The sequence below is a fragment of the Gigantopelta aegis genome, chromosome 3 (genome assembly GCF_016097555.1).
Source record: "Gigantopelta aegis isolate Gae_Host chromosome 3, Gae_host_genome, whole genome shotgun sequence".
Lineage (NCBI taxonomy): Eukaryota > Metazoa > Mollusca > Gastropoda > Neomphalida > Peltospiridae > Gigantopelta > Gigantopelta aegis.
The window spans coordinates 30,517,470-30,528,464 of record NC_054701.1 but is presented as its reverse complement, the minus strand read 5'-3'; the positions used below and the strand labels follow the sequence as shown (position 1 = coordinate 30,528,464).

The 10,995-nt window shown below is 37.9% G+C and overlaps 1 protein-coding gene across 1 annotated transcript; it reads right to left on the bottom strand.

Annotated features, from left to right (window-relative positions):
• Positions 1-5,156: 5,156 nt before the first annotated feature.
• On the bottom strand, positions 5,157-5,789 carry LOC121368594. The gene has a single exon (XM_041493333.1). The coding sequence runs from the start codon at positions 5,787-5,789 to the stop codon at positions 5,157-5,159; it is 633 nt and encodes a 210-aa protein (XP_041349267.1).
• Between the last annotated feature and the right edge of the window lie 5,206 nt (positions 5,790-10,995).

Here is a 10,995-nt window from a genome sequence, read left to right as displayed (position 1 = left end):
AAGTTCATCCCAAATGTGCTCGATAGGATTTAAGTCTGGTGAGCGGGACGGCCATTCCATGACATTCACACCGGCATTACGTAAGAAGTTTCGTATCACGGCTGCTGTGTGGACGTAGCATTGTCATGCTGAAACGTTAGTCCTGATCCATGTGCGCGAAGAAATGGAAGGAGCTCTGGCTATTCCACTGTCTTTGAGTGAATCTCACATGTCTCCGTGCCCAGTGTAAATGCTGAAGATGATGATTTGCCGTCAAAATGGGTCCAACGTAAGGTCGTCTGGCACGAAGTCGTGCAGCGCGCAACCGGTTTCGAATGGTCTGTGCTGTCACCCTCCCCCTGAACAATAATACAATACATAAAATCAAGGTAAGTATATTTTTAAACTTTGTATAGATGTGTTTTAAAAACTACAATTAATTCTGGATGGAATTTGAAAGATTCCAAAACATTTCTGTTGCCAGATATATGAGTACGGTACAAGACTACTTCATCCTTCCTGCACCTGTTGGATGACTGCCACTCTCCCATGGCTGCCCTGACAGATTGAAGCTTGTTCGCAACCGCACCGTCCCAATCATCTTGCCAAGTCGAAACGATATATATATTGGTTAATATGAAATTTAAAAGCACTGTAGGGGACACCAACATGGACACGGGCAAGTTCAAAGCAGACTTGGCAGCAACATCTGCCTTTTCGTTACTCTTAATACCAACATGGCTGGGTAAACCTACCCAACAAAATAGGGGCGGGACGTAGCCCAGTGCTAAAGCGCTCGCTCGATGTGCGGTCGGTCTGGGATCGATCTCCGTCGGTGGGCCCATTGGGCTATTTCACGTTCCAGCCAGTTCACCACGCCTGGTATATCAAAGGCCGTGGTATGTACTACCCTGTCTGTTGGATAGTGCATATAAAAGATCCTTTCCTGCGTTGCACTATTTAAAACCACCCATAACACCAATGACACAAAAAGTAACACAAATGACAATAAGTAACACCAATGACAAAAACTTAACAATTTTTTTTCACGAATAAATTAACTATGAAAACATTTCAGTTAAAACAAATTATATTACAGACAGTTTGAAATGTTATTAACCTTAAAATTGTATGTATGTTTGATATTAAAGTTGCAGGTCTGACATTTTGGAGGTGGCTATTTTTTCTTATATTTTACACTTATTTGTTTTTATCATTTCAAAAATAAATTGTCAATACATCAGATCTGCAACATTAATCAAACAGGTTTTAAAGCTCAATAATAAACACAATTACCACAACACAATCTAATGTTCATAAATGCATTTACTTGCAAACAGTGATCCAAGGCATTTAAAACATAATTATATTGACTATATAAACAAAGCGATAAAACACCATAATATTTATGTTGTAACGGTATGTAAATGTCTTACACCTGACATCCAATAGCTGATGATTAATAAATCAACGTATTCTAGTGGTATCGTTAAACAAAACAAACGTCTTCTGCACAGGAAGACTATACTGTTAAACAAGTAGGCATTATTCAAATATATATCACAAGTTTAAGTAATACGAGTGAGTGGCAAAGATAAGTCAATGTCGGAACTACTGTATTTATTCCAGGATATACATGCAGAGGTGTGCCTGAATCATACCCAGATAGGCAGCAAGGGTAGAATGTATGTGATTTGTGATGTATTATTCATATTTCAATTAATTTGGAATACTTATTATTGTTAACATGAGACATGATGTTAGTACAAACTAGTTCAACTCTTAATTTGTTTTCAGTTAGTTCCCAAATGTCAGACAGAATCATAAAATGTCTTCTGTTGGCTGGCTGTCGCTTTGGGATGATACAAAGAATGTCATCCTCGGGATACCAACTAAAATCAAAGTTGGCCATAGGAATCTATTTTGGCCTACGCTAGCCATACATTTTACTTGGACATCACTTTCTTCAATAACTTATGGCTTAAGGTCATATGTCAGAACACAGTACTTATCTACATGGTTGTTATTGGTGATGTCTGGTCTGTCAAGAGACGTAATTGTGCAATTACCATGAAAAGATGTGCCTGAAGTTTGTGCATTTGATGCAGAGTACGTGTTAGATATGTTCATGGTATGTGCCGGCAGAAGGTCAGAACAGTGAAATCGTTAATTTGATAATATGGACAATCCAAAATACTTTGCACATACAGCTTACACCTCTACATTACAACTTACCTGGGACAAGAGAAATGACCTGGTGAATCTTCATTGTTCCTTTTATTGTCGGCAAATCACCTATGTGAGCACTGTCATGATTGTTCTCCTCAACTGTAGAACATTCATTAAAAATAATGAGATGACAGTTCAGCGTACAATGATTTTGCATCATATATGTCTGTTCCAAGTCTTACCAATATGTCAGCTGTTCGTTTCAGTGTACCACCAACACCATCTGGAGCACCCTTCCCATGGGAAGCTTAAAACAAGTGCCAAGAAACTGCACTGAATCCCATTGTGAAGGGACAGAAGAAAGATAATGAAGTTACCTCTTTGTTTATGTTGAGTTGCAGGTCTATCATTGAACACTTGCAAAGTACTTAAGGATACTTCACTCTAATCATTTCAAGTATGGGTTTCACGAGAGCCCAAACAAGGCTGGAGGGTCGTGTTGCTTTGAAGGGAATATGGAACAGAATGGCATTATCTCATCACCAACATACACAACACGTATGAAGAGAGGCTTGCTGATGAGAACCTCCAAAGTATACAGATTGGATTTCACGGGCATATTTACAAGAGAAAGTTTCACTGATGTCAATGTGCAACATGCAATATTTAGTTTCAAGTTGTTTCGTCATACTTATGTAAATTCTGTACTGACTTTGTGTTGAAAATGTTTTTTTTATTAATATTTTTTATTATTGAAAATCATCCTGCAGTTTGTCAAGGTTAGAAATCACTGCTTCCTTTATGGTTACATTTACAGTTTCAGCAGAAGAAGATTCCCCAGATAATGAGATTTGCTAACACGTGGAACCTTCTTCAATGTCCACTGCAAGTATTAGACTTCAGTCTAATCCCCCAGATGCAGTTGGATACAGTGTTAGTTTGCAGTCTTCACACGTGCCATACGCACATGCTTTAGAGGTTACATCACAAACAATGTGGTTTGCCAGCACCTCAACATGGCTGATTGGAATATCATTAAATTGTTTTAACTTGTCAGCCATAAATTGAAGATTTTCATGTCACTTACATTGACACGTCTGTCGATCCAGTTATGTTGGCTCTACTGCCCATAAGGGCCTTAGGTTACAAAACAATGAATAATTCACCTTGTTCGAACTTACTTACTTAATCCCCTTCGTGCTTGTGACGGTACATACTCTTAATTTGTTTTCGCCTGTGGCGATTTTAATTGTGTTAGAGGGCCGTGTGCAGTTTAATTGCACTTAGCTAGCTGGGCAATACGTAATACTTCTGCGCGACGGTCCTCGATCGGTACGCCTAATACACACCCAGCGAGGTGCGGAGGCCATGTGGCTAGTAGTTACGTAATATCTCCGGTAGTGCTGTTTATGGCCAGGAGATTGCTCGCGGTTGGCGACAGCCAGACTGACGATCAGAGAGAAATATACCGACTCTAGTAGAGGTAGAATATGAGATGATACGTGAGGTACCGCCTTGTACCCCCAGGCAAAATCCTGATTTATAATAAATAGCTAGTGTTTTAGAGATATCGAGGAGAACGAAAAGGACGGCCCTCAGGGAACGTAGTCCGTTGGACTTTGGTAAATATTTTTATTTCTGCTCAGTGTATAAACTTGATGTGATTGATGTGACTTTAAATATTTTGATACTGTATTATACCAATATTCTTTAGACAGTGTCTTCGGTCATCTGACGAAGTAAATCGTAGACTTTTTGTTCTAACATCATACGAGTATTTGGTAATATAAAGCTTAGCCAGTCATCCTAGACGACCTAGGTAAACTGTAGGTTATTGTCTTTATTGTGATAGGTACCAGTATTAATTCTGTGTTGCAAGATTACTGAAAGAGTAGTTAAGGGTTAATTAAAAATTAACCCGTTAGGAATAGAGCTGTAATTCCTTTATTAATTAAGTTCCCCTGGAAGCGTTTCTAAATTATCACACGTTACTGAACGAGTAGTAGGGTTAATTAAAAATTAACCAGTTAGGAATGGTGTTGTAATTCCTTTATTAATTAACTTCTCCTGGAAGCGTTTCTCAATTATCACACGTGTGGGTGTGGTGTAACAGTGAAGTGATTCGCATATTGTGTAACTAGACCCCTAGAGATTAACTAATTAAGTGATCAGTTCTGGGTTGTTATTATTGCTGTTATTAATTAACTACTACGGCTGTACATTTGTCAGCGTAGGATAATACAGATTCCAAAGTGTATTGTGTTTTGTTGTGTTTCTAGTGAGCTAAACGTGCTATAATAATATATACTTTATATAAGATCGTATCTCTGATCATACCTAGACGAGCCATACTAGGGTTTAACAGCCTGTTACAGAGAGATCTAATAGATATACAGTTAGGAGAGATATTTTGATAATCGTGTTTTATTCAGTTACGGGAATTATAGAATCGCCGTGACAGTGCTAGAAGCACATAAGGCTGTAACCAGAGATCGCCACTGCTGCCTGTCTTTTGCCAGCTTCTCCAGCACCCCCTAGCTCAGACTGCTCTCTCGGATTTCCTTTTCTACTGTCGTCCTCCATGTTTCTTTCGGTCTTCCTCGTTTCCTTTTTCCAGGAGGGGTCCATCGGAGTGCCACTCTTGGTGGGGCTGTTTGGGGCATTCTGATGACATGGCCAATCCAGCGCCATCTTCGGCACTTGATCTCCGATACCAATGACTGTGTGAAGGTTTGTTTATGGAGTTCTTCGTTGGTTATGATGTTGGGCCAGAAGATATTCAGAATCCTGCGAAGGCACCGATTTTGAAAGACCTCCAACTTCTGAACGATGGTCTTGGTCATTTTCCAAGATTCTGCTCCATACAGTAGAGTGCTTAAGACAGTGCTTTTAAAAAGGTGTATCTTTGTCTTCAATCTAATCCTGGTTGCTTTCCAGATGTTTCGGAGTGATGCAAAGGTCTGGCTTGCCTTGGAGATTCTTGAGTGGATTTCTGTTTCCATCGGCTGTCATCTTAAGCCAAGGTAGGTGAAGTCATCAATTTCTGTAACTTTGTCACCATGAAGGATGATGGATTCGTTGGACTTGGTGTTCATTCTCATGAGTTTAGTCTTAGGAATGTTAATCTTAAGTCCAATCTTCTCTGCAGTGGTTGCTAGGTCTCGTGTCTTGGCCTGTATGTCTATATGACGGTGAGAAAGTAAACAGATGTCGTCTGCGAAATCCAGGTCTTCGAGCATGCTTGTGAAAGTCCACTGGATCCCTCTTCTTCCTGATTGTTCCATATTCTTCATGATCCAGTCTATCCCAATTATGAACAAGAATGGTGAAAGAATACACCATTGTTTTACCCCAGTGTTTATATTGAAAGGGTCACTAAGAAGGTTGCCATTTATAAGTTGAGAACAGAAATCTGTATATGACAGCCTGATGATGTTAACAAGTTTGGAGAGTATGCAATAGTGTCTGAGTATCCGCCAGAGCGATTCCCTTTGAATACTGTCAAAGGCTTTTTCAAAGTCGATGAAGTTGACATATACTGTTGAGTTCCACTCCTTGCTCTGTTCCAGGATCTGTCTCAAAGTGAAGATGTGGTCTCTGCAAGACATTCCTTTCCGAAACTCAGCTTGTTCTTGACGCATATCATTTTCTAATGCAGTGGTTAGGCGACTGTATGATTTTGTTGAAGACCTTGCTGGTGAGTGACAACAATGTAATTCCTCTCCAGTTGTTACAGTTGGTAAGATCTCCTTTCTTTGGCAGTTTGACTAGTATGCCGGTTTTCCAATTTGCTGGTATATCTTCTGTCTCCCAAATCTGCTTGAAGATCTCAATCAGGATTTTTGGTGTTTCATTTTCTTCTGCTTTTAGCATTTCTGCAGTTACCCCATCTGCACCTGGTGCTTTTCCATTCTTCACAGCTCTAATGGCATTCTTCACTTCCGTGAGTGTTGATGGATCAATATTCATGTCAAGGTCTTGGTCTGCTTCTGGAATTTCTGCTAGGCTGTTTGGTTCTGCTCTGTTCAGTATGCTTTGGAAGTGATCTTTCCATCTGGCTAACTTTTTGGTCTCGTTTATTATGATGTTTCCATTCATATCCTTGACGGGTAGGTCATTATGATGGTTTCTTCCCCTCAGAGTTTTTGTGATTCTGTATAGAGTTTTCGAATCCTGTCTTTGTGCAGCTTGCTCTGCTTGATCTGCCAAACTCTCTATATCTTGTTCAAAACCCCTGCACAAAAATTCCGATGCAAATTGATTTAAACTTTCTGTCAAAAGCCTTTGTTTTTTTATTTTTGTTACATGTTATTGTATTTGTCTTACCTGTTGTAAGCCTGCTAATATCACCACGAACAAAAAAAAACCTCTCAACATGTAGCATGTAAAGGATTTACACGTTCCTTTCGATTAAATGCAAACGTATCCAAAGAGGAGTTCCACCTTTTTCTGTGAAAAGGGGAGCTGACGCTCTGCCAATTTTCTCAGCTTATATTTTATAATGATTTTTTCCACGTAGAAAACGAAGAGCTGTTTATTTCGCCAACTCCTTGTAGATCTATATCTGGAGTTTGTTTTATGTCTGCTAATAAAGCAAAATGGAAAATTAATGTACGTTTAATAGTGTTAGGCCTGTGGGTCCAGTTTCAAAGGACCTGCTTTGTTTTGCGTCTTGGACAAGTGCCCATGGATTTGGATGTCATTTTAATCTGAAGACGTTCATATCGTTTTATAAATCGTCTTGACCTTTTACATTCCAACTCTTATTATTTTGGGGGGTTTTCAAGGCAACATTGTACACAATCACGTGCAACCATCCTTCTTCCTCAACGATTTGTTCTGAAAATATTTTTAATTATTGGTTTATTATGTTATGCAAAGAAAGAAATATTTTGTTTAACGACGCACTCATCACATTTTATTTATGCCAGGCATATTGTTAAGATAATGAAAGGAAACTCGCTTCCACCCCTCCATGAGCTACTCCTACTGATAAAACAACAATTAATATTTTATATGCACTTTGCCATAGACAGCACAGTACATACCACAGCATTTGATACATCAGTCGATGGACGCTAGTTGTGACGGTAATAATCCCTATGGTAGCCAGATTTGATCCTACAACCCAAACACCTCGGGAAAGCGTTATACTAAGCTAAATCCTGTCCCTATTATGTTATGCATTTTGCTACTTTTCTATTTCATTACTCTTTTTTATGATGATTAGATGAAATGAGTTATCTCCCATAGACCATCGATGTTTTTTCTTTTCGTAATAACGTCATAGAGTAACATCAGTGACACAGTATCTGAAGACAACACTTTCAAATGTAATAACATCATAAATATTGGACCAATATATTAGAAACAAACACAATTCAAGGTAAACTAAAATGTCATAAATATAAAAGAAAGAAAACTGTTCGTAGATTGATAATTTTATTAATGATATACTTATATAAATATCCAATTGGATCAGTGACGGGTAACACCAATGAGATTTTTAACATTTTTGGGTGGCTAGTACAGTAAATTTGAAACTGGAATTAAAACTATTAGCATAATTTCATTACTCTATAAATATAAATCTATAAATATAATCATTAATTTAAAAAGCTAAAAAACCCACACCAATTCATACATTCATAATTTAGATGCTAAAGACAACAAAAAAAAAGATACCGCAATTATAGAATAACCGATATTGCTTTATACTATATTTAAAATCATTTGTAGGGAACACCAACACTGGCATGGGGCAAATTCAAAGCAGACTTGGCAGCAGAATATATCTGCCTTTTCTTTGCCCTTAATGCCAACATGTGTGGCTCGGTACCCAACAAGATATAACATCTTTATTAGCAGTGGATAAAAAGACACTTTCGTATCACTATACCAACCAAGGGATGCTCCAGCTTCATGTATTGTAAAGCCTGGAGACACTAAAGTGAGTATGTAAAAATAATATATTTGGATGCATACGAATCATTAATTTCTTCCAGGGCTTTAATTATTGCCCAAATTTCTGCAGTAAACATAGATGCCAAGTCGGGCAATCTTATGGAAGTTATTTTGTCTGATGGAAAAACTAGCAGAAGTCCCTATCTCGTAATCTGTCTGTGTAAACAGAAATGTAATCACGGTACCTGTCTTGGATTTCCATAAAATGTTGTTTATCAATAAATGAATGAATGAATGAATGAATGAATGTTTAACGACACCCCAGCACGAAAAATACATCGGCTATTGGGTGTCAAACAAATAAGGTGATGATCAACATCAATATAAAAATTCAAGATATAAATAAAAACGGTGTAAAGAACTGTGCAAAAAGACAAATACAAATATCACAGATAGATACTGACTTTTACTCAAAACTTCAATTTGTGCTGTATTGGCCATTCTCAAAGAGAATGTTACACCCCTGCACCACGGTGAGGTTACAGCACGCGCAGAGGTTTATCAATAACTGCATCTGTGCAATCTTTCTTCATACGCACAAGATCAAATACAATTTGGGGTGGTTTGCTGCACCATTTAAGGTGGCAAAACAAAATATGAAGGAGTTTCCAAAATGTCAGTTAAAATGTAATTGATAAAAACTGCTTAATGCGAAGATCAAATGTTCGGATAGTATCAAATAACTTCTTCTTTTTTTTCTTCTTTTTTTGATATCAAACACCGCATAATGCGCAGGATGTTTTGACAATGATTTAATCTTAATAGCATACTGCAGAGAAAGCTTTGCACGTCTAGAACCCAAACTAGGTTCATGTGCATCAACGTACAAGCTCTCCATTGGCAAAGCCCAAGTCCCCGGTTGTGTATATGATCTAGCATTTGCAAGTACGAATTGCGTGTTGACCCACACACAATGTACCCATAATCAAGTTTAGACCTAACTAAAGATCGATAGAGTCCGAGCATGACCTTTCGATCTGCTCCCCATTCAGTCTTGCCAATACGTTTTAAAATATTGATGGCCTTTTAGCCCTTCTTTTTAACATATTTTAAATGGGGGACAAAAGATAGCCTCCTATTAAATATAACTCCAAGAAATTTGGTCTCCTCCGAACTGAAATCAAAATTTTATTCAGAAACAGCTGTGAATCTAAATGGTGATCTCCTTTCTGGCAGATATGCATACAGATATTGAGAATCGAAATCCATTTTCAGTTGCCCATTGTTGAAGTTTATTCAAACAAAGCTGCAACTGTTGTTCAGTGATACTCATATCATATTGGACGATCTGTAGCAAATCTGAAAATCATCAACATATAACGAGCAATCAACACCAGGTTTTAAGCACTGGGTGATGTTAATTTTCGCAGAAAATAGATTTACCGACAGGAGGCTACTTTGATGCACATAAATGCTGTCTTTTTAAATTTGTTTATCTGAATCCACATTATACATTATCAAGCAATTTGTGCTACTCAAGATACCAGACAAGTCTACGGTTGATAATTCATTCCATGGTTTTACAGATGCAACTTGTCAAAGCAATAGGGCGATAACTGGTAGGATACCAGGCTTGGGGATAGGAATACTAATTGCTTTCCTTCAATCAAGGAAAGTTACCAGAATATCAAATTTTATTAAAGATGTTTAAAAGTTATTTAGATAAGTGTTTTAATAATTGATAATGTATTTCATCTGGTTCTACTGAGTATCGTGGGCTCTACGTAGAGCATTTTGCAACTCGTCCACAGAGAAGGGCCTGATGTAAACCTTAACATTCTCAGACGTAAAGTTAATAGGTTGCTTTTCAGCTTTATTTCTAAAAGTTGTAAAATTATCTGTATTGAAAGCTGAAGAAGAGTTATGTGAAAAGGTGTCTGCCAAGGCATTGACAATGTCACGTCGAGACGAGAGACATCTGTACCATTGACAGACAAATGATGAACAGTGTTACTGGATTCTTTCCCTTTGATTTTACGGATCCTATTCCAGACAGATTTGACTGATGTTTGAGAAGTCAAGTTGGAAACATAATTCCTCCAAGATGACTTCTTAGTCTGTCTGATTTCTCTGAAAGCCTTAGGCTTAAACATGCGAAAGGCATTCAGGTTATCCCTGGTAGGTTCTCGTTTGAACCTCTCGAGGACCCTGTTTCGTTCTTTGATTGCATCTTTATAAGTATCATTAAACCATGGCTTATTGAAAAATTTTGGTACTGCCGAAGTCTTAGGAATTGTTGCAGACGAGTGCTGCATAGATGCTGAAACCGATCCCAATCTGCCTTCCCCAGCTTTCACCTCTAATCCCTTTCAAGAGATGGTAGTCCATAATTCTCCCAAATAATTGGAAAATGATCACTACCACAAGGGTCTGGTCCTACTCTCCAGGAGAAATCAACAAAAGGTGATGGACTACAAAGGGTTAAATCAATGGAAGTAAAAGAACCACTTGCAGAATGAAAATATGTATGACTTTTATTATTAAATAAAACTAAGTCATTTTTGAGAATTAAGAATTCCAATTGTGTATCTCTGATATTTACATCCTCGTATCCCCACAAAGTGTGGTGGCCATTAAAATGTCCCATAAGAATAAAAAGTTTTGGGATCTGATCAGTGAGATCCTGAAGATCTTTAGGACCAAAGTTGTAATTATTTCGAGGGTTTTGAAGCGCTATCTTTAAATAGAAGTGTGCGTCATTAAAAAAAAAATGTATGACGTCAAATGCAGAAGTTTTTGTTGACGGAAGTATTTTTTATTGATAAAAATACAGCAATGTTTACAATTTGCCACTTTGCGGTAACAGTCCTTGGCTTTTGAAAAACAAAGGCGAGTGAAAAATCGCACACCTCAAAACGCTTAGGCGAGTGAAAAATCGCACTC